A 20,428-nucleotide genomic window follows, 5' to 3' on the forward strand; every position below is an offset into this window, starting at 1 on the left:
GTAAATAAAAGGTGTAAACAGCCTGACCTGAGTTTGGACTATAAAAGAGGAGCTTAGCGCTCCAGGTATCATGTTTCACCCACTGATGGACTAAGCACTAGCAGTCTCTCCCTCAGGCCCTGGAATCTGGTGGGAGGGGGCTGGAGAGGGCACAGCACAGGGTCAGAACAGGGAAGCGCCGGCTTCAACCCACTAAGCTGCGAAAAGCTTCCCCATAGGTGCAGACGAGGCGCAGGAATTCACGGGCACACTCACGCTCGTCGTCAGGATCGCATGTGGAGCAGAAAGTAGCAAAACACGTCCTCTCTCTCCCCCTCCTCTCGCTCTGCACCCCCCCCCCCCTTTTCCCACTCAGTAAGCACGGTAAGTAGAACGGCCATGGAACCAGACAGGCATCACTGCTGCCACTTGTGAAAAACAAGGGGGTGGTGGTGGAGAAATATTTAACCCTTGGATGGAAGGCGGCGGGCCCGGTGCCTGGGCTCCGGCTCCTCTGGGCCAACAAAGGGCACATTATTAATCAGCAGGGAGAAAAGAGCGAACGCGGGGCCTGCAGCGACGCATGACAGCCGGCCACAGACGTGGTTTTATCCACAGAGCTGGAGCAGAAGCGGGCGCTACGCTGCCAAAGATGCACAAATGAAACATGATGGGAGTCTGGAAATCCTCCATTCCATCGCGCAGATTAAAGCAGTCACCATTCAGCGTTTAGTCGGTTGCAGTGCCATTGATTCGAAGTTGATTAAACACTTTTACTGCTGTTGAAGATATTTATCAGGACAGAAATCCTGTAGATCCCTTTAAAGGTTCTCACTTTCCAGTTGAATGAATACACCTTCCTAATGTAGATCGTGAACTTAAACTAACCTTAGCATATCCATTAAAACAAACAGGATGAATGTGATTCGTGCCAGTCAAGATGAGAAGCCGCTGGTGACAAGAGTCCATCTACAGAAACACAGACATGAATCTATACGGGCCATGATTTTCATGGTAAGATAAGAAGACAGGCGGCGCACGCGCCCAGTAATACGCTGGGAGACGAGACACCAGCGCACGGGATTACTGGGTGAGACCGGAGACGAGTGTCGGCTGAGTGTGGCTCATGCTCGGGCTTACAGTAGCACGGGTGGAGAAGCGTGGCGGCTGCCTGGCACTGGGTTTACTGCCACTGACACACAGGCAGCTCCAGCCATCAGATCAGATGACGGACTGATGAAGCCGTTTTACTTTGGACTCATCTCATGGCTGCTCTCCTTAATCATTGGGTTGGCAAAGCCAAACAGAACTACTCAAAACTGGACCTACTGTTTATTACGGGTCTAGTGTAGTGTTTGCATTTAAATATCATACTGTTAATACAGTAGTTGTTATTTTATTGATGAAATACTCCCACTAATCGCTCTGTTGCAGCCCTCTGGTCATACATGTCTGTACATGAGATCAATGCATACTGTACAGCACATTATCCCATTAAAGCCAGCATCACATACTCTACTGTGTCAGGGCTGTTGGCAGAGTGTGAGGACGTAATGTGCGCCGGACAATGAGCGCGGGCCTCCTGGATTCCCTGAACAGCAGATGGGAAGTTTAAGCAGCATTTCCACTTCTAAGACGAGGATGCGCCCGCGTCCCCCCTGAGCGGCCTGTGGCACACACTTAAAAAAAGCATCAAGTGCTCCAGCATGTGCAAGTCATTCAGATTATGTGCATGTGCATGAATAAACAAAGATACGAAGACGCTGTGAAATGAGAACCCACAGAAACAGCTCAATTTCAATTTATAAACCATATAAAGTCCGGCTAAAAAGCAATATTTATTCTATTTCCAGGGGGTGATGTATGCACAATTGATACTTGCCCCCCACCAGAGGCTCGTGCTTTTTACATTATTAATCAATACAGTTCTTCTCCAGCTACTTTAATACTGGTGACGAGCAGGTCTTCTGCCTGTTATATTAACAGCAATGACTACAGGGAAATAACACTAATGTATTGCGTTGGCACGGCAGCACATGTAGGGCAGCTGTTGTACAACTCGCCTCTTTCAATCATTATCTCCACCGTCCGTGTGCTTTATCTGTGCTATCTGTCGATAATGCGAATAAACCACATATTCTGGGACGCAGGATTAAAGAGAAACTCTGTCCTGTTTGTGAGGCTTAACTTCACTCCATCAATCCGTAACGAAGCAACAGAAACTGTTGGTGAACAGAAACTTTTGTTATCATATAATCTTCTGAAATATTTCTTGTGTTTTGGGAGCCTTCTGGGAACCCCCCACCCCCACCCCCCAACCCACTAATGGGGATTTTAGTCCTAATGCTTCTGTCACTTCTATTAACTCCGGATAAAATGTCATAAAACGCGCTTTTATCTTGGCTGAATCGAATCTCTTAGCACTTGAAAGCGCTTCATTTCTTTATTGCGATGGCTAGATTGGAATTGCATCCATCACAGAGCTGTCTTGGCGGAGTTTTTGTTCCCACTACCCTAATTTAAACGGAATCACAATGACTCCGCGGTGGATTTTGTGGCTCCCTGTGTGATACGCTTTGCACAAATATATTGCTGTCTCCTGCCTATAAATTACAAAGGCTCACACACAGAGAGCGACGCTGTCCATCATAGTAAACCAACAGTGGCTAAAAGCAAATACAAAAATGGGAAGAGGGACAGTCTTGGCATTTAATCTGTGGAAACATTTTCCCAGTGGGCAATAACCACGGTCTTCATTCATCCTCAGACCTATGGCTGCTGTCATTCACTCAGCCGCAGGGCAGGACTGTGAGGATTGACCAGTCAAGTCCTCCCCTGAGCTCCAAATACAGCATGTACTCATGAAAACAGGCACTTTGGAAAAGCAGGCTAAAAAGTGAGGTCATGCGGCCGAATGCGCCGTTTTGGCAAAAGTCCATTTCAGTTCAGCAGGTCGCTCGAAGCGTACAAATGTGAAGGTGTTCGGCTCTGAGACCGTGTCACCGGGGAGAGGAGCCCGGTTAAACGGCTGCACGAGCGGAACCGGAGAACCGGTACCGGTGGCGTCTTTACTGCACAACGCAAGTGATGCGGCGGTGTCAAAGCAGCGGCTCGACGCGTCCAAAAGCAAAACATCGCCCAGAAGCTCGGCGGGTGCTTCGCACGTGGCTTCAGTGTGTTATTACGTGTACGTGCAGGAGCCTCGAAGCACCTCCAGTGTTAGAGCCCGGTGAGCAGGAACTGCCGCTGGAACGCCAACATCCGGCTGAAGGACCGCAAGTTGTGCAAAACCCGCAGAATCCAATATGTTTAAACGCAACGACAGTAAAAAGACAATGAGACAGTAACTTAAAGGCGCTCGGCTCCGCTCTGGCGTCTAAAGCCGACGCCAGCGGACGTCGGAGCGGAGCCAAGTTCAGGGTTCGCGGCTCGCGTCGGGCTCCGAACCCACAGCCGGTGCCTCTTCACAGCCGCCGAACCGAGCAGCCCGGAGCCCGGTCTCCACTCCGGTAACGACACAGGGGCACTTACCGGTTAAAGCATTGAGAAGCAGTCCCAAAAAGCCCAGAACGAGGGGGCGGCGGCGCCTCGCGGATGCCATTTAAACACTTCCAAATATGCACCAAAAATATTCCAGCACTTGCAGAAACAGCGAACAGACGGGGGTGTAAAAAAAAGCACGCACACATACACGGGCTGAGATAGCGTAACCAGATGCAGCTACTACATGTTCCGACCTACGGGGCTGCACTTCGGTGGCTCGCTGGGGTCGAACAAGCTTTCGCCATTTTAACCATGTGTCAGGAATCTGTCAGCATCTCTCTCTCTCTCTCTCGCTCTCTCTCTCTCCTCCTCACTCTGCCGTATCCCTACACGGCAGCAGCCTCTCTCTCTCTCTCTCTCTCTCTCCAGTACATTCACTCCAGCCCATCACCCTAACCTTAAACCAGCCACAACAAAACGCCCAGTCCTCACCCCGAACATAAACCAAACTATAACCAAATGTCTGAACCCTACAGCGGCACGTTGAAGTTGTGAAGAGCGGGCGGAACGTCACTGTTACTGATGCTATTGGACTAAATCATGTCCGCGCAAACACTAGCGGCCCGTGCACGCACACGCACACACTCGTTCAATGCGCTCTCGAAACAAAAGATCCGAATGCCGACTGCTTTGCTCCAAAATGCATAAAAGCTGCAAAAGCTGCAACGTGCTTTTATTGCTCCTGCAGATATAGACACGCGAGTACCGCTAACACATGTAGTAAATCACAACCACAACAGTATCAATAACCATAATAACAGACCTATGATGTAATCGCAGGCCGCTGATTGCTACCGTGTTTAAAAATACAGTATGACAACAGCTAAGCGGTTTCTAGGAAGCAGATCAGTAATTTTTTGTTATGTCATGATTTGTACATATGTAACCCAATTAAATGATCGAATCAATGACGAAAAATAAGCAACCGTAAACAATTATCACACGGCAGTGTCATTTTTAGAGCTTCAGAGTCATAAGGGAAATAAAACTGTTATGAAATCATGTGTAGCATGACGTGTGTAATTTCAGCTCAAATTAATCGGATATAAAAATACACAATGAGAATCTCGCTTAATTGTAACAAAGCAGCGGCTGTTCGGCTGTACTCGAGCTCCCCCTAGTGGGTCACATTAGAATGACAAAAGCTTTGGGTGATTAATAACATCCTTAAAACGTATCACATTACAATTTCTGGTCTCTTATGGTCCTATTAATTTTTATCATGTTTTCAAACAACTTTAGAATATCATCACATGTTGGTTTTTTTAACTACACATCCCGGCCAATGATGAAAATTCAAATATGAGTCATCCAGGTGAATTTGGAGCTAGAATCAGAGCATCTGGCTTCTTTCTTCCATGTTTCCACTTTCCAGAAAGGACCCATGACTCAACTTCCAGTCTTCAAAATGTGTCTGGTTTTGATACAGTTGGTTCTGTACTGTTTTCAACTTGTGAACAACAACAAAAATATGTGAGCAGATACAGATATGAATTTATGACTGGTTCTTCAGTCAATGACTAATGGTCTGTAGGACTACGTTACGACTAACCGGGGCTTGTTTAGCTGTACACCGGCTCCCCCTTGTGGGCGACACGAGTGCCACAGGTCTGCCAACCATGTTATTTTGTTGCCAGGTTTTTTAATTTTCCGTGTACCTGAAACAATATTTATTTCAAAAGATTTCACGAGTTTTTTTTTAGCTCTGCGTGTTGTGCCTCTCAGTAATTGGCAAGTAATTAGATCAAAGGAAAAAAAACCTTTTCTACACGTAAATATGCATTTTGCCGACAAAAAACCGTGCCACTCCCCTTTATGTGCGTGGATCGCTCTCACCGCCGGAGCTCCCGGGATAGTGAGCTACAGTTCAGGTTTTTAATATGAACATGATCCGCCTGCTGTCGTTTAATCGATGCCAGGCTCGTTGATTCCACTGTGAGATCTTCCGGTTTTGCATGGTGGGATCTTCGTCGGTCCGCCTGGACCAGGAGCGTGGCATCCTCACCGCCTTCCCCAGTTTGCCGAGGAGGTGAAGCCTCCACAGTAACGCCGCCCGCCTCGACATGAAGCGATTAACGGGAACGGCGAAGGACGAAACTTTGATCGAGCTGCAGAGCGCGAGCGATGTCCAGATCGCAGGTAAATGAACAGTATGGGTGGTTTGACTAAAGACCACGCAAAGAACTACCTGTACTCCGACAAAGTACACATTCTTTGTAGTAATGATACTTCAAATCAAAACCAGCTCTAGAACATAACGTCATAATTAGTCCTCACGTCATAATTAAATTCACTAGAAAACCCAGCAAATACCAGTTAGATAAAACACTGTGTGATACTGTTACTTGACTGAATGTTGTTACTTGACGTGTGTACTTTTCCACAGCCTGTATTAACTGCCGCTGAAGGTACAGTTTCCTATATTCACTTTCCCATTCTGTCCACGGTGACTGTGCGCAACAACACTGAGGGAGGGGTCTGTGTTAATTAGAGTTACTGTATGTCAGTCACAGATGCTACAGCATCCAGATTATGTGCGTCTAATGGAACAGTTAGCAGCGATCACGAGCTAAACGGAAGAGATCAAGGATCAGAACACACGGGTGTTTGTGTGTGTGTTGTCACTGTTCTGAAATGTCAGTAGCACAACGTGTTTATGAGTGTATAAAAGCAGGTCTGAGGCAGAATAGTTCACTGTAAAGTCATAGATCTGAAAGGTCTGCTTTTGCCACGTTGTTTCGTATTACTCACAAACTCCTTCATACTGAACATACAAAGCAACTGTTGCTGATGACAAGCTGGTTAATAATTCATGTTTGTCTCGAGCGTGCTCCAACAAAAACACAGCAGCCTAGAAGCAACTATTACTGCGTGCAGCATCATGATGTCCCCATCAGAAGAATGCACAGTTGTGTTACGACAGGTACAGTACGACAGCAGGTCCCGTGATCTGGCAGCTGATTGTGAAGCTCCGCTATGATTGGTATTTACTCAGATGTAAAGAGCTACACAGCATTAAAAGGCATGTGACATTATTATGAAAACTGACCATAAAAGCAGCCAAACTTTGTTCTATTTGTGCTAGAATATTTGTTATTAATCATCTTGTGTCTCAGATGCAGTTTTTGTTATAGATTACAAACTAACATAAATCTAATTTTCATACAGTATGTTTGTATGCATGCATTTCATTTGGTCGCTCGCTGCTACAGTATCACTAGCTGATAAGAGGTGATGCAGTATCTACTTTCCTTTTGCCTTTGATGAAATCTCAGCTGGACTCAGTTCTAATTGAGTCTTAACGTAGTCTTATTTTGCCGTTGGTAAAAGCAACAAGCCTGTTAATCTGGGATGAGCTCTGGGTCAATAGACTGCTGTTGTTGTGCAGAGGCTTTGTGCAGGTTCTTATCAGGACGCCCACATGCAAAACACAAGCCCACAGAGACCAGGGAGGGAGTTAGCTTTCCACTGGTCAAGTGCGTTTAACTCTATTCATTTGTTCACAGCAAACACTGATGCGTAGACTCTTAAATCTGAACAACTATCACTGGATGTAAACACCAGATACTGTATACTGCAGTACTACAGTATGTACCAGTATGTCGTTAATGGGGTCATCTCTGTTCCATTGAATCCTTTTCATATTATAAATTACACTCTTAGACAGCAGCTCTTATCATATAACTCACGTTTCCACATATTTAGGGGGGGGTTTCCATTAAAGGTAATCTCGCTCTGAAATCTGCTGCTGATGAAGTCATCCGTCAGTCAGGGGTGAACCAGGGCCATAGAGTTGCTAGGAAACAGGCCTCATAATTGTCTTAGCCCTTCACATGGAGGAATTATTGTACAGTAAGATACGGACATCAACCACAATTCTCACCAGGAGAATAAGTAGAACAGAAATGTTTAGGATTATTCTTTTGTTACTGTGCCAAGATTTCTTTTAAGATTTCTTTTATTTGTATATGCAATTTTCTCAGTTTAGCTTCAGCCTGTTTCACTGGCCCTTGGCCTAGACTGCCACTTGGACTTGAAACAAGAGATGAGCAAAAACATACATGTACACTAAGCTATTCTATACGTTGTATGTGTCATTATCCTTACAGTGCTTCCTGGTAAACGCTGAGTCATGAATTATTCTCCTCACAGACAAACAGAAACCCACGTTTCTGTCATCAGGCCTGACTTTGATCAGAATAACCGATAACTGGGCTGATCAGCCGACATGCGGCAAAAACACTGCTCTGTGTGTCAGGATGTGGACACTCTCTTCCTCAAACATTCACAGTGGCGTGGTGTGTCTTATGAAGATAATTCATTATCTCGACCCTCCACAACTGTTACATTATCTTTGTACTCTTCAGGCCCCCGGGAGTTGTCAAGACACGTCCCCTTCCTAGAGAACAGCGTCCTGACGATGACAAAGTAAACCTTTATTCCTGATGATAATACAACAACAAAAACACAAAAAGCTACACTTAATATGTATTGTTACACATAAAACGTTGTTGTTGTTATACTGTATTTATAACACAATAGAAGCCAAAAAGGAATAGACCAAATATGGAAATGTGCATGTTTACTTCATTTACCAATGAAGATCATGTAATCAGTGTATATTTTCTGCTTTCTGATTTAACTTCAGAACTTCATGAGCTTCATATTTGAATGGGAATCTGTGAGAATTGTTCGTGTTCTGTGTAGCAGGAAACGGGTTGGGAGAGATACTGTAGAGGATGTTTTGTCGACTCGGCCTCGTTGTTGTTCAGGATGTTTTGCTTCCACTGCTGGGCCTGGCCCTACTGGGTACTTCTTGGGCTTTGTCTCGCTTGGTGTTGTATACAGTAGATGATCTTCAGTGTGACCTGTTATATTTAGAGCAGAGCACGGAGCTCCATCATCTATATTTTATAAATGTGTAGATGCAGTTCAGCCGGGCCTTTTGTTTCTGATCCATCTGGCATTCCTCACCTAGAGGGAAGCTGCAGGACTGGTGTCATGTTGGTATCACTTCTCCTGAGAATGAACGCTAGTATAATGTGATATTCGTTTCCGGTGCCCAATTACTCTGTATTTGTTGAAGTGCAGCCCAGACCAGGGCACTGAACAGTTTCATTGTGTTAAAGAAATATGTGCATCTGTGTCAGAAGTGACTCAGTGGCAGCCTTTCGGAGACGACCTACACAATACCCTATGATGTGGCTGTTATTGATGCTTTTTCTCAGACAGCACACACCCACGCAGCCTGCTTGAGTCACAGGGAAAAACAGTTTGGCTTCTTAGTGAATCCAATGTACTTCAAGAAAAACATGATCAGCAGTTTTGAGGCCACAAGCGGCAACATGCCTCTGAGTTCCCTTAATCTGTCTAAATGGTCCCAGAGTGCGTTCCTCTACATACGAGACCCTCTGTGTCTACTAACACAGCACGTTCACCTGCATGCACACCTAGTTAAATCCTACGTTTTAACCCGTGTCTGTCTGTTCCTGCAGTGTTGACCGCATTCAGGATAAACCTGCACTCAGGTACTGTATGGGCAAAGCTGAGGCTGCTTACGACGCCTGTCCGCCCGCTCACCGTCAGCATCATCTGCACCTTCGCTTTCTATCCGTTCCCACTCTCATTAGCTGAATGGTCCAGCAGTGGACCACATCTCTGTATCTGCTCCTTCAACATCTGTCTGAGCGTCTGCTTGTACTGGTAGAGGCTGGGTCCTTGAAAAGAATCGTTCATCACAGTGTGTTCACGATTAGAGCATCAAATCAACATCGATGCATGAATACTGCAGAGGCTGCTCCTTCATCGCTGCTACACCGGTAGATGTTGCACTTACACATTAATCTGCCTTATTGTAGAGTCTATTGATTAGCTGCAGTTTCAGGGCTAAACACTCAATGGTAAATGCAGGCCTCACAGGGGGAATGACTGCTGTCTTAGTCCAGTCTGTCTTTAACCAAAAAGGAGGCATCTTTAGATTTCTCCACACAAATTATGAGCGCGACTAACTCTTCTGTCCTGAGGTTAAGTGTGCGCTATTATTTTTCGTCCTTCGCCATATGTTTCAGTGTGTAATGGGATTAAAAATAGCTCGGTACTGTTATTACAGTATGTGAGCTCTTAACAGATGTTGTATTTGATACCTCTCTGACCAGCTGTTCATTTGGGACAGTAATTCCCTCTTTTACACTGGTTAAAAGTGTCGCTTTAGTTCAGAGGACAGAGGGCTGACATAGACTTTCTGTAAGTTGGCATTCTCTGGGTGGGAGACAAAATCACAGCTACTGTAAATAGACAGCAGTAACTTTTAATTAGGTTAGAAAACAGTGCATGTAGTTCATTTGCTCATTCCAAGCTGCTGGAGTAATTTAGCATGAATGAACGATCATGTGAATTGAATGCTCAGCAGTGGCTTTAAGACAGCGAGCATTTATTTGTTTATACTGGAGGGATCTGCTGCTGCTCAGTTCAGAACTATAATATGACCCTTGTCCAGAAATAACACACAGCCGTTGCTTTTGTTTGCTCAAGCTGGAATCTGATAAGTGCCTGTACACATTTGGAGTACGACCAGACATGAGACAATAAAAAGAGGCTGCTGAGGAAAGCTAAACGTAGCTGCACAGCCACTGATGCGTCCCACGCACCTACAGTAGAAGAATCACACTTTCTGTTTACACCTCTGGGATTCCTGAGGTCCAACTCATGGCATATTTTCATTCCTTTCTAGTGAGCATTTCCACATGGGGCCACCTCAGTCTCCCATTGGCTCACACCGCTGTCCGTCCGGTGCCTGCGTCAGTCACATGTGGCAGCAGCACCCGCATCCGCCGTCTCTCCCCACGGCTGATTACAGAAATGCATGCTGCACCCCCCCCCCCCCTGGACAGGAACCACGGCTGTCCCACCACTGAGGAGTTCAGACAATCAGGCCGTGATCACATTCCCTGTGCCAGAGTCTGCCAGAGAGGGGCACTGCAGGAGATGTGTGCATGTACATGTCTGTTTGCTTAGAGTCATTATTGTCATTGTCATTCTGTCAATGATATTCTCACTGTCCACCGTGAGACCTACACTTATACATACATGTGCTGCTGCCTTTGTGTTGTTCACCTGTCTCTCAGCTCTTATAAGCATTTATTGCTGGACCAAGAGTCTTTATCGGCTGATGTTGCCAAGATACTGGATTTTTATTGGGCCCTTGTTGAATACGTCCGAGACGCAGCCATAACAGTTATTGGCCGTCTGACTACTCTTCCAGGCGTAGTTTGGTCTTTCAGTGAACCCTGTAATTATCCTGTCTTGCGGTGGAGTCGACTGAGGAGAAGGCCTGCTGCATTTCTAAAGCGTTTATGAAGTTAGGCCGACCGCATGCGGTATTTACACACGTTGCTTCCTGCTGGACACATGACCCAGCAAAACATTATATTGTGGCAAAAGGCTTATACAGTATCCATATATACACCAGCTATCCATTAGTTTTTACCACTTACATCTAACAACTAGAATAATGGAATTGTATCATATCATGGACTGAATGCAAGCGGATGAGGTTTTCCACACTACAGGAGGTTTACCAGAACTGTCCTCATGCTGTACAAACACTGTGTATTATGATTCATTCACATACACACGACACACACGGATATTAACCAATACTTGCACTGTAGTAGCTCTCTGTTGTTGTTGTCACAACAGGCATAATTAAGCTTTTCTGTGCTTTTCCAAATATCACCCTCCTACATAAAGTACAGCTTGGTATGAACTCATGTACTTGCTTCTTCCCATTCTGTACTTTACATTTCGTTTGCAGATGACAACAATGGAAATGGTGTGAATTCACTATCTGAAAAAGAGACTTTGCCTGGAAACACAGAGGTGAGTTCTCATTAACAGTATGAGGGCTTTTAAAATACACTGTTTACTCTTGTTTTTTTGTTTTGCTTCATGAAGATATAAGACGACTGATATGTGTCTGTAGTGAGTGACATAAAAACATGTTTTTTATAATTAACAGTCAGCATCTGGTTTGTCATTATGCCACTAAGGTCCCATGAGCTGATGTTTTCATACTGACAACACTTTCCCGTTCACCTGTTTTAATGTTCTCATTAATTTAGGACATGATTAAATACAACATCAAATAACAGTGTTCACATCATTTTTACAAAAAGCTGCATTAGTCTGATAAACAAGCTGGCTGGGGTTCAGTAAACTGCTCAACACAAAGGGTTTGTTAACCCTTTGCATTATGGGTGTTTTTTCCCTTTCTCTTTGAAATCATTATTACTGCTCTATGTTGACAAAAAAATGTCTAATTCTGAAATCACAAGTCTATATATAGATCTGTTTTTAATATATTTAATGTAACAGGAAAGTCTGGTCTCTTTGAGTTTCTCTCCAAGATGAATGGATCTGTTTTTTTGTTGTAAGAGACAAACATTGCATGTTACTTTGCCTTCACGGCACACTGTAGAAAAGCTACTGAAACCAGGTAATTTTTCTCCCCGTTGTTTCTTTTGCAGACAGAGAGGCTGCGTCCCAGCACGGACACCGTGTTCTTCAGAGACGGAGTACGAAGGATAGACTTTGTGTTGTCTTATGTCGAAGACAAAGATGGAGAGAAGAAACAGGTAAAGTTGGCGTCAGTGACTACTCAGCATTTGACTGTGTGGTCAGTGACTAACAGTGACGCTGTCATTATTACGCCATTCATATCCACAACAGGAACACATGGAAATATAAAGAAGAAGTGAGATTCAGTTTTTTTTTTGTTTCCCCCCCCCCCCCCCCCCCCCCCCCCCCCACACACACACACACACACACAACCTTTGTGACTAGAAATTCTTTGCGACGCACAGATTTAGCATTTTTTTCTCCTGAAGTACTCATTTTCAGAAAATGTGACCAGAGCAACTGATAAAGAAGCGCTGCAAACACAGAAACATGTCCAAGTGTTTGACAAATGGGACTCCTGGGAAATTCCTCATACTGTGCAGGTCCGGTATCAAAGCCTGTTCCTCCCTTAAGGTAGTTTCCCACTCAGTGAACAGCATTTCACTCTGTGTTAAAGGAAACTAAAGTAGAGGACATCATACACTGTAGCTACATAAGCACAAGCATAAATGTCATAACAGACCTTTTATATACAGTTTGTCTTAACTGATTCGGTTTCTATTCAGGTTCCCAATCAACACATTTCACCGTTTTGACGGCCTCTGTTTCTCATTCTACTCAGACACATTCACACCTGGAGGCTTCACAGTGCAGCGATACCCAAAATATTACTGTGCTCATTGGCTGCAACATCAGCAGCTCTTTCTGTGGGCACTTTACAAACTGGCATAGTAGACGTCAATCGTGAATAGAACAATTAGCTCTATGGACTTTGATAGAAACCCAACAATTCCCACTTGAGCAAGAGCTAAGCCACAATGGAGAGGAAATGAAACCAACAGAAGAGATGGAGAGAAAAAGAGCAACCAGTACCAAAGTACCCAACCAAATAAAACAGCTTAGTTTCTGAATGCTACGTAGGGAGACAAAGACACAAAGACAATGTTGAGAGTATGGTTGTAAAAACAGGAAAACAGATGATCCCCACAACATCTCTGTAAATCTATAGCAGCTTAGTAGGAAGTATGTCTGCCCTCCGGACATGAACCGGAGCTGGTTCCACCGTAGTGGAGCTTGGTTCTGTAGATAAAGGCTCCGCCTCCCATTTTACAATCAGAATTCCCAGGAATCACAAGTGGAGCAGCACTTTTAGAGCGAAGCCTTGTGTTGATGACATAAGATAAGATGGAGCTTCATCATTAAGTGCTTTGTACATAAGAAGAAGGAGTCTGTGCTACAGAGGAAGCCAATGAAGTGAAGCTAATAAAGGAGAAACATGATCTCTCTTTGCTAATTCAAGTCAGAGCTCTGGCTGCAACATTTTGAATTAACTTAGCAAGTTAATAAGGCGTTACAGTGGATGTAATAAATCTAGAGAGATTGTTTTTCAACATCACTGTGAGAAAGGATGCTCTTAAAGAGAAACACTGTTTTGGAAATCTCGTTTACATAAAATAAGATATTCTGGATTAGACTACAGTAGAGAGGCCTTGTCGTACATAAAAATAGTTGGGTGTCATTTTGAAAGCATTTGCGATTCATGAAAACCGAGAAATAACCAAGACATTCCTTTTTAAGACTTTGTCTTATTGCTTTCAATTATCCCCGTTGTTGCACATACCCTCCACTTCAGGAAGGTAAAGGAGAGAATGTCCTAAGATTGTGTGGCTCTTACCTCTGTGGTGTGTGTCTGCAGGAGAGGAGGAGGGAGTTTGAGGCCAACCTTGAGAAAGCAGGACTGGAGCTGGAAACAGAAGACCGAGTAGTAAGAAATTCAAGCTCGGTGTTCTTGCACCACCTAGTGGACAGTAACGGAGATGCATCTTAATCAGCAGACGCGTTAAAGGGATGGCTTTTTAACTGTTCTTCACAAATGTCTGCCGTAAAACCCGGGGTGTTTCTTCTCTTCTCATAATGTTCCTATCAGGACTCCAAAGACCAAAAGACGTATTTTTTGAAGATCCACGCTCCGTGGGATGTGCTGGCCACCTACGCCAACATCCTAAAGATCAAGGTCCCCTTCAAGGTTAGCGATATCCCTCACGGTCAGGACACCCCGCTGGAGTGGCTGTCTCATCCCTTCCGCCTGCCCAAGCACATCATGCACCCACAGGAGGACTACTTCACCTGCCACTTTGACAAAACCAAAACCGACTTTTACCTCATCAATGACAAGGACACGTTCTTCCCACCATCCACAAGAAACAGAATTGTGAGTGTTGGTTTTAAGAAACAAGATTTCAACCAATCAAACTCACACTGTACATATTATGCTACTTTGTCCCAGTTTCATCTGTTATTTTGACTTTGCTTCCTTATTGTTAGGTGTTCTACATCCTGGCTCGGTGTCCGTACCACAAAGAGGGTCGGAAAGATAAAGAGAAGACGGGAATCAAGCGATTACTCAACAATGGAACCTACACAGCAGCCTTTCCCCTTCATGATGTAAGCAGAGGTCATTTACTTAAGTTTAAGATGCTGTACATAAGCCTTATCTACTGGGGGAAAAATAAGTCCACCTGCTACTCCTATCTGTTTTTTACAGATTAGGATTCATGACATGATGCATGACAAAGCATCATGTCAAGCAAAGCAAGTAACTAAACATGTTACAAGAAATTATTTTGTACATCTTATACAATATTAAAATTTAGCAAAACCTTGAAAGTTGCACTTAATTGCTTTCATTACTTAGTACATTTGTGTCTATTTTACACTTTTTAGTCTCAAACCTCAATGTGCACAGTCTCAATTTGTTACCATTATTTTCAATTGCCTACAAATCCGTTCACAAAATCACCGTTTTCATTTCAGTGTCGATACTGGAAAAGAGCCAGAAATGCTGAATGTGAGAGCGAACGCTACAACTTGTACAAACACTGGGCACGATTCCTCATTTTTTACAAGGAGCAGCCTCTAAACCTCATCAGGTGATCAGGAAATTCCTCCACGATATCCTGAGTCGTTTTCAGACAGGATTCAAACATTGGCGGCTGATTTCTGTTAAACTGTCACTGTAATTATGGACTTTGGTTGCAGAAAGTACTACGGGGAGAAGATTGGGATCTACTTTGCTTGGCTGGGCTTCTACACAGAGATGCTGTTCTTTGCTGCTGTCATGGGCTTCATATGTTTCGTCTATGGAGTTCTCAGTTATGATGACAACATATCCAGGTTTGTACCACCAGGGGGCATAAGTGAGCTGTGCTCCCCACAACGCTACTGTACAGCCAGCTGCCTTTATAATGCCTGGTCCTCGAGAGCTACCGTCCTGCTGGTTGACTCTGTGTTGTTCAGCCCTTTATGATGAATTGTGTGTTTTCAGCAAAGAAATCTGTGACGCTGAGGTTGGAGGCAGCATCCTGATGTGTCCGCTCTGTGACAAAAAATGCACTTTCTGGAAGCTCAACTCCACTTGTCTCTCATCTTGGGTAAAATATTTCATATTTCATACATAGATTTAAAACCAAAGACGATGTGGGGGTTAAGTTACTTCCCCTCTCATGACGAGTAAAGCGTTTGCGTTGAACTCATAATCATGACAGATAAGCAGAGGACTTAAAGTGTCCTGCTGAGGAAGCAGCATGTCACCGTGCTTGCGCTCGGCGTGTCGCTTCCTCTGCGTCTGTAAGAAACATAACCTTTCCATATTCTGTCTTCCAGCAATCCCATCTGTTTGATAATGAGGGAACAGTATTCTTTGCCATATTCATGGGGATTTGGGGTAAGTGTCAGTCTCTGCTGTTTTTAACCTGTGTAAACGAGCCAGTGCAGACAGATTTTCACCATTAGAGCTTTTCACACCGAAGCGCCGACCTTTGTCCATATTGCTTCACCATAGAACCACCTGCCAGAACAATTATGTTAGAACCGGACAGCTTGTCCACTACGGTGTGGGTCCAGAGTAGCTGAAAACGGGTGTCGTGCACATTGGTTAGCAAAGACGCGAGTGCAGCAGAACAGTCCACAAAATAGAGTCACTGCACAAGCCACATGACGTTAACAGTAAAACTGTAACTCTGTGAATGTATTTGACAGTAACTCTGTTTCTGGAGTTGTGGAAGCGGCGCCAGGCCCGACTGGAGTACGAGTGGGACTTGGTGGACTTTGAAGAAGAGCAGCAACAGCTGCAAATGCGGCCAGAGTTTGAGATCAAATGCACTCACAGGAGATTAAACAAGATCACTCAGGTGCCTTTCCACTTACTGACCATTAACGGGGAAAAAGATGCACTGTGTAGTTTGCAAATGTCTGACAGCATTAAAATACAAACCTTTCAGGAAATGGAACCATACCTCCCTGTGACTAGCAAGTGTGCTCGCTACTGCTTCTCTGCGGCCACCGTTCTTTTCTGGGTAACTGCACATTCACCTGCGTCGCGTCGTCCACACGGTCACATACCGTCAGCAGCTGTTTGCTGAATGCGTGTGCTCTCCACAGACTTCTCTGATCGTGGCCTGCATTATCGGGGTCATAGCATACAGACTCGCCGTGTACGCGTCCTTTGCGAGTGTCATCAAAGACCCTATGAGGAGGATCCAGCTGGTGGGACGGTTCATCACTCCACAGCTAGCGACGTCCGTCACTGCTTCCTGCATCAACTTCATCACCATCATGATCCTCAACTTTTTCTATGAGCGCGTGGCCATTTGGATCACTGATATGGGTCAGTAGGACTGTATACAAGTAATGAATGTTTGAGGCTGTAGGTCTCATCTCAATCATTTTGTCGTTTGTCACTATTTTTTTCCAAATCTACTGCAGAAATCCCCAAAACCCACCTGGAGTACGAGAACAGGTTGACCACGAAGATGTTCATGTTCCAGTTCGTCAACTACTATTCCTCCTGTTTCTACGTAGCCTTCTTCAAAGGCAAATTTGTGGGTTATCCTGGTAAATATTCATACATGTTTGGCAAATGGACCAATCTGAGGAACGAGGAGGTGAGATCCTTTCTAGCCCTACGCTGTCTACAAAACTGAAAGACGTATTTAAATCCAGTGATGAACTTGATTAGCAATGTAAATAAGTGTTAAACCCTCTTTGTGTCATAGTGTGACCCTGGAGGCTGTTTGATTGAACTCACCACGCAGCTGGTGATCGTCATGGTTGGCAAACAGTTGTGGGGAAACATCCAGGAAGCCCTGCTGCCGTGAGTCCTTCACTATTATACACAATAATGATAAACCACTGCAAGACAATGTCTTCAGTGCCACAAACCATTCCTGTACAGGTTGATGCGTAACTGGTGGAGCAGCAGAGGGAGGCGTCACCATCCTGAGAACCACTACAGTCGCTGGGAGCAGGACCACATCCTGCAGAACTTCACCCAGCTGGGATTGTTCTACGAGTACCTGGAGATGGGTGAGGTTACAGTTACCTGCTGCCGTCATTCAGGGAAGCGACACGTTTACGGGTGTGCGGCTCACTCTCCCCGTCGTTTCAGTGATCCAGTTCGGCTTCATCACCCTGTTTGTGGCCTCGTTCCCTCTGGCGCCGCTCCTGGCGCTGTTCAACAACATCCTGGAGATCAGGGTGGACGCGTGGAAGTTCACCACCCAGTTCCGCCGGCCGGTGGCATCTAAGGCACGGAACATCGGGGCGTGGCTGGAGATCCTCAACGCCGTGGCCATTCTGTCTGTTGTTACCAATGTGAGTCCAGAAAATAAAGGCGGCGACATTTATTCGGCAACATTGCGTTGGCAGCTTTTTAAACGTACTCTTGTTTCAGGCTTTCATCATGGCGTTCACCTCAGACATGATCCCCCGTATGGTCTACCTGTACGCCTACAGTAAGAACAGCAGCATGCAGGGCTACGTCAACGACAGCCTGTCGTTCTTCCACATCTCACAGATACCTATGCACAACAGGCCCGAAGACAACTGGTTTGATAACTCCACCATCTGCAGGTGCTGCACATGCATCTTATACTACTGGCTCACACATTCATTTTGTCTGATGATTCACTGATGTTGTTTTGTACAGATATCGCGACTACCGTTACCCTCCAGGCCACCACAAACAGTACACTCACACCATGCAGTTCTGGCACATTCTGGCTGCCAAAATGGCCTTCATTATTATCATGGAGGTAGGACGATGCCTTCCTTTCCCTGCTTCGTGCCTAAAGGCTGAGTGCTCAGAGTAACATAATTGTGATATGTCCTTGCAGCACGTGGTCTTCGTGGTGAAGTTCTTCGTGGCGTGGATGATCCCGGACGTGCCGTCAGACGTGAAGGCGCGCATCAAACGGGAGCGCTACCTGATTCAAGAGTACCTGCACAACTACGATGTGGAGAGGCTCAAGCTCCAGCTGAGTGCCAGTTTCATGACCGAGCCTGCGTCAGAAATGTCTTTGACGACAGACAAGCATGAAGTGTTGTCTGAGTGCCTGTAGCCCCTGCGTCACAGCAGGACGGGACGCGTCTCCTCACTGAGAACAGTAAAATACAAGGGCTTCTGTCTTTGGAGGAAAAACATAATTACCTTTTCATTCTCAATGGGCTTCATCATCTGTTAAGATGTAATCTCATATTTAAGGTGTATTATGGGGCGACAAAAAATGACATGCAACATTTCACTCTGTACTGTACATGAAACATAAATTATACTGTATGTGCCATATAAATGTTGGGATGAAAGCAGGGAGCAGAAGTATATCTGCAGATTGCTCCATTTCCAGTGCAATGTCTTCTAAGCTCTTCCTTTGAGTCTAAATGTGTCTCTATGTGCTCATGTTTGGGTAAAATAACCCTGAAAGAGCCAATTGAAGGTGAATTAACTGAACTATGAATGTTGAAAACACTATTCAAATACAAAAAGGTTTCAAAACACGAGACATGGAATAATTTATTATTCCATGTATATTAACAGAAATAAATGTTCAGTGCTTATTCCTCCAACAGCTTCACCATGTTTGGTGACCATTTAAGCTTGTCTGCTTACAGTATTGTTTCGTTACCCTGAAACATACTGTAGCTGGGATTCAGCACTTATCTTAGGTAATTCTATTCTATTCGGGCAAAAGGCCTTTAAAACTGTGCATTTGTAAACCATGTACCTCCACTAAACTGCAGCCACATGCGACGTGTGGTGTCACTCCACCCAGTGCATCTGGTTTAGGGACTGTAGCAGTAATATGGCTGGACAGAAGCTGCAGACTCATCATGCCTCATCAGTAAAGTGTACTTCTGACTTGCTATGGGACCAATTACAGAGAATTTTTATCAAGGGAACAGAGTACATGAAGGAAACACTTATATCTCGCTGAAATTCTGCTTAAATACGCTTTGTGGCTGGTCTGTATGTTTTATTTATGTGGCAGCTCTTCCAAACTAACAAAAACTATTATTACTAACAATACTATTTAATTACTCTGATATATAGCAAACAGAAGCCATTTTACTCACTAGTTGTGAAATGTGTACTTACTCTGTCTGAAAAATGTAGCTAAGGAGAACATCTGATCTATTTAAAGGAGTTGTGGTGCAATTAAATTATTGATCTGCATTTCATCATTTTTATTAAGAATATTCCATCATAATCCTCTTTGTATTGCTGTACTTCTATTATCTATTACCTTATTTTGTACCATTTGTCATGACAAATAGTCAACAAGCAGTATTCATTCAAACTGTTATTTATACTGATATACTGACTATTATTTGTTAGGGGTTCATATTAAAAAAATCTCATGCTACACACTCTCCTGTAGACAGAAATCAGTACTGTATGTCTCATATTCATCAGATAAACCATTTACTGTAACTGATACATTATAGCATTTATTAGCCTTAATGTATTTGAATCCTTCTGTGTTTGTGTTTAAACTTCTTCGTGATTCATGTCACAGATTCCCATCAAATTATATCCTACGGTCAAAAAGTAAGGATTCATTCAGCTCTCAGGATTTAACACCTTTATGTTTCATGAGCATGAGCTGTTCCTGCAGTCCGCTAATGTCAGACGTGTACATGATGAATTTCTAAACAAATGCCTTAAATGTCTTTGTTTACTTGTTTTTCTATGGCTTCATATTGACCTTTTCCTACATGAATTTAAAATCAGTTTCATATCATGTGATATGCTTCTAATCGATAGAGTACTTCTTTTCCCTGGTTTGATGTGCATGATTGGCTCTGTAAAAATTTTGTCTGTTACATGTTCTGTTGTCTGTAGACTACTGTAAGGGAATGCAGTAGAGCTGCTGAGTCACAATAAAAAAAAAAACTATTCATCATACGAGATTTATTTTCACATAACATAAAACCAGAGAAAATCCAGCCTTAT

General features: G+C 44.2%; 2 protein-coding genes across 3 annotated transcripts in view; one reads left to right on the forward strand and one right to left on the reverse strand.

Moving 5' to 3' along the window:
• The window catches only part of igdcc3 (immunoglobulin superfamily, DCC subclass, member 3), a 40,163-nt gene extending 36,336 nt beyond the window's left edge, over window positions 1–3,827 (reverse strand). The window contains exon 1 of the mRNA XM_029143706.3: window positions 3,511–3,827. Within this exon, the coding sequence (XP_028999539.1) occupies window positions 3,511–3,580 (70 nt within the window). The 5' untranslated portion in view covers window positions 3,581–3,827. The remainder of the gene's footprint in view (window positions 1–3,510) is intronic.
• Window positions 3,828–5,328: 1,501 nt separating this feature from the next.
• On the forward strand, window positions 5,329–20,380 carry ano5b (anoctamin 5b). 2 transcript variants are annotated; one of them, XM_029143704.3, is made up of 21 exons: window positions 5,329–5,661; window positions 9,018–9,050; window positions 11,336–11,400; window positions 12,048–12,155; window positions 13,835–13,903; window positions 14,066–14,350; window positions 14,464–14,583; window positions 14,953–15,068; window positions 15,178–15,312; window positions 15,464–15,569; window positions 15,802–15,862; window positions 16,177–16,328; window positions 16,419–16,493; window positions 16,579–16,804; window positions 16,903–17,081; window positions 17,193–17,290; window positions 17,372–17,502; window positions 17,585–17,790; window positions 17,870–18,048; window positions 18,125–18,230; window positions 18,312–20,380. In XM_029143704.3, the coding sequence occupies exons 1-21, from the start codon at window positions 5,586–5,588 to the stop codon at window positions 18,534–18,536; spliced, it is 2,751 nt and encodes a 916-aa protein (XP_028999537.1). In that variant the 5' UTR covers window positions 5,329–5,585; the 3' UTR covers window positions 18,537–20,380. The 2 variants fall into 2 exon arrangements, with proteins under 2 accessions (XP_028999537.1, XP_028999538.1); XM_029143705.3 differs by lacking the exon at window positions 9,018–9,050 and having other exon boundaries at window positions 5,330–5,661.
• The last annotated feature ends 48 nt before the right edge of the window (window positions 20,381–20,428 follow it).

The sequence above is a fragment of the Betta splendens genome, chromosome 3 (assembly GCF_900634795.4).
Source record: "Betta splendens chromosome 3, fBetSpl5.4, whole genome shotgun sequence".
In the NCBI taxonomy this organism is placed as follows: domain Eukaryota; kingdom Metazoa; phylum Chordata; class Actinopteri; order Anabantiformes; family Osphronemidae; genus Betta; species Betta splendens.

Excerpts from the sequence above, each read along its gene's own strand:
- ano5b (XM_029143704.3), top strand. The coding sequence starts at position 5,586 with ATGAAGCGATTAACGGGAACGGCGAAGGACGAAACTTTGATCGAGCTG. Across the intron at positions 12,156-13,834 it reads AAGATGGAGAGAAGAAACAG|GAGAGGAGGAGGGAGTTTGA; the intron begins GTAAAGTTGGCG and ends GTGTGTCTGCAG. Across the intron at positions 18,231-18,311 it reads CCTTCATTATTATCATGGAG|CACGTGGTCTTCGTGGTGAA; the intron begins GTAGGACGATGC and ends ATGTCCTTGCAG.